The sequence below is a fragment of the Montipora capricornis genome, chromosome 14, assembly GCF_036669925.1.
Source record: "Montipora capricornis isolate CH-2021 chromosome 14, ASM3666992v2, whole genome shotgun sequence".
Lineage (NCBI taxonomy): Eukaryota > Metazoa > Cnidaria > Anthozoa > Scleractinia > Acroporidae > Montipora > Montipora capricornis.
The window spans coordinates 48,036,800-48,039,299 of NC_090896.1; the positions used below are offsets into that span (position 1 = coordinate 48,036,800).

At 40.1% G+C, this 2,500-nt stretch overlaps 1 protein-coding gene across 2 annotated transcripts in view; it reads right to left on the minus strand.

The window, feature by feature from the left end:
• Positions 1 to 2,500, minus strand: part of LOC138032414 (metabotropic glutamate receptor 7-like) — a 14,779-nt gene that overhangs the window by 10,925 nt on the left and 1,354 nt on the right. For both annotated transcript variants that reach the window (XM_068880077.1, XM_068880076.1), the window contains one exon: positions 1,304 to 1,647. In XM_068880077.1, coding sequence (XP_068736178.1) covers positions 1,304 to 1,573 — 270 coding nt within the window. In that variant the 5' untranslated portion in view covers positions 1,574 to 1,647. The remainder of the gene's footprint in view (positions 1 to 1,303; positions 1,648 to 2,500) is intronic.

Consider the following 2,500-nt stretch of genomic DNA (forward strand, 5'->3'; position numbering starts at 1 on the left):
TTGAAGTCTTCAATGGAATAAATGTGTTCATGATGGAGTGATGCCGTTTTGTCCTTCAGAAAATTTGATAGTAGCAGCGGAATTATTTTTCGCTTCCCTTTGCACCTTCATGATCGAGCAGATCGATAATTCGGCTCAAGACTTTCGCGCCTTCTGGGTGTTCGGTATACACAGCTTGCGAAAGTAAGACTGCCGGTATAATGAACCATTAAGTAAATGAGTATGACCTTAAAAAAGTGCAATACGGACGGAAAAGTCAACATCGCACATCTTGACGTCATAGCACGGAAACTGTGATCATCTTGCTGTGGCTAAAAATGGCTTTAAATCTTCACGACCGAGTACATACTGTTGTGTCCGTACGAAAGAAATAACCCGCGGATAAAACGGCCGACCGAAAAAACTATTAATCCTACTCAATAACAACTAACTTGACAAAATGTTAATGCGGGAGCACATGCTATATAAACCTTTACATCCGCTCTGGGAATTACATAATTTCTTATTCATGAAAAATCTTATTCATTAACACGTAGTCCACTGATGAATAACTTCTTATTCATTAACACCATAACACATACTTCCTGCCAGTCTTATAAGGTAAAAATAATAGTAACTCACACAAACGTCATATATGTAAACCAATCAGGAAAGTCATTAATTTAGTTTTATTGAAATAGATTTGACAATCTAATAAAAAAAAGCAAACAAAAATACTTCAAAAACGGAAACTCCGACCACAAGGACTGATATCGTTTGGCTAATTTCATTTTTACGGTTTAGCGAATGCTTACAGCCAACTTTTTCTTGGCAACTTATATCAATTATTGCAAAAAAGAACTCGTCTGCAAAAAAAGACTTACCTTCTTTTCCGTTCGTCATACTGACGTCGCTCGGCGTTAGCACGTTATTTGCATGGCGAAAATGATATTCTTTTCCTGAGGGTTTTGGGCGAAAGTTGAACGCACGGAATTGCTTCTTTATAATGGAGTAAAAAAAGGTTCAATTCCATCAAACTGGCGTAAAATGAAATATGTTAAAAGATTTGAAAATTTTTTCCACCTAAATGAAACTCGTTACATTAATGTTTAAGTACTGTAACAAGTCTTTTTTTTGTGGTCCCACTCTCGATCAGGTCATCGACCGTAAAAACTTCTCAAACAACACCGTATCCAAGTGTGATAGATGAACGCAAAGTTTATTCCTAGCGTGATCGAGAAGTGTGTAAAACGTGCCGTTGGACGGGAACTTTCGGCTGTGCAAAAATAGTGGGGCTGGTAAAAGGAAAATAAATCTATTTTACCTGGTCAATAGCGTACAACATAGCCTCGACTCGGTGTATGCCAACTTGTTCATTCAATTCTCCGCAGAAGGTCGATCCAATTCCTTTCGCGTGAACAGGAAACAGGCCACCAAGAAATACATCGCCATCAATTACAGCCACTTCGGTTGAGGGTTGAAGCATTGAACCATCTGCAGATATGTTTCTGGCGGTGAAAGCGATAAAGAGAAAACTAAGAAGATAGGCGGACCGAGCAAACAATGCAGATTCCGTCGCCTTGATGATCTCCATGCTTGGTTGGCATCCGCTAAACCTGACAGTCCTTGTTGTTGCGAGAACGGGTGATAAAATTTCCTCAACGGAATCTGCAATTAAAACTAAACTAGTGAAGCCTGAATTTGCATCAAATGCTACAATTAATGTGCGATAAATGACACCTATTTAAATCTAAATTAAATGGACGTAATTGGCTCTATTTTACCTGCTTTCATCACTACGCATCCACTATAACTTGTGAATACGTCACGTATTGTCTAGAAACCATCGCTTAGAAAAAGGCGCAACGCAATTGCCAGCTAAACAAAAAAATTGTCTTCAAACTTGCGCAGACTACTTCTCAAATAAATTATTTTGACGCAAAGAATTTTCCTTTGTTCAAGGCAGCGTGGTTAAGTGATAAGATCCCGGCCGCAGTTTCCGTTGCCTACTCTGACGAGTAGCTAAAGGTGTTCTACTTAAGTAGTCTCTTCTCATCTCGCCGGCGGCGTTTGTAAATAGCCAGCTGTTCTGTCCCCCACCATTTTTTCGGGAAGCGCTCAATAAACATTATCATGTTCTGTTTTTTTTATTGTCAATGTTGTTTGGATTCGACCGGCGGCAATCCATGATAAAAGGCCAGCATGTGTGATATGATACTATGCGTGGAAAGAGAGAAGGGCGACCCGTTATGTCAGAAATTCACTCGGCTCAAGCGATCCTAATAACAATTTTTGTACATATGGAACCAGCCAGTGAATAAAGCGGAGAAGGGTTGGGGGGGGGGGGGGGTACTTCCTATTAATGAACTATTGGGGGTGTGCCGCTGGATGGGGTCGCATTTTCACGACTGGGTTGACTATAATGTAGTTGCATTTTCAACATTTTCACGGGACAGAGTCGCAAATTGTTGGGATTTTGGGGTCGTTGCATACCCGAGAATCAGAGAAATCAATGACAAAT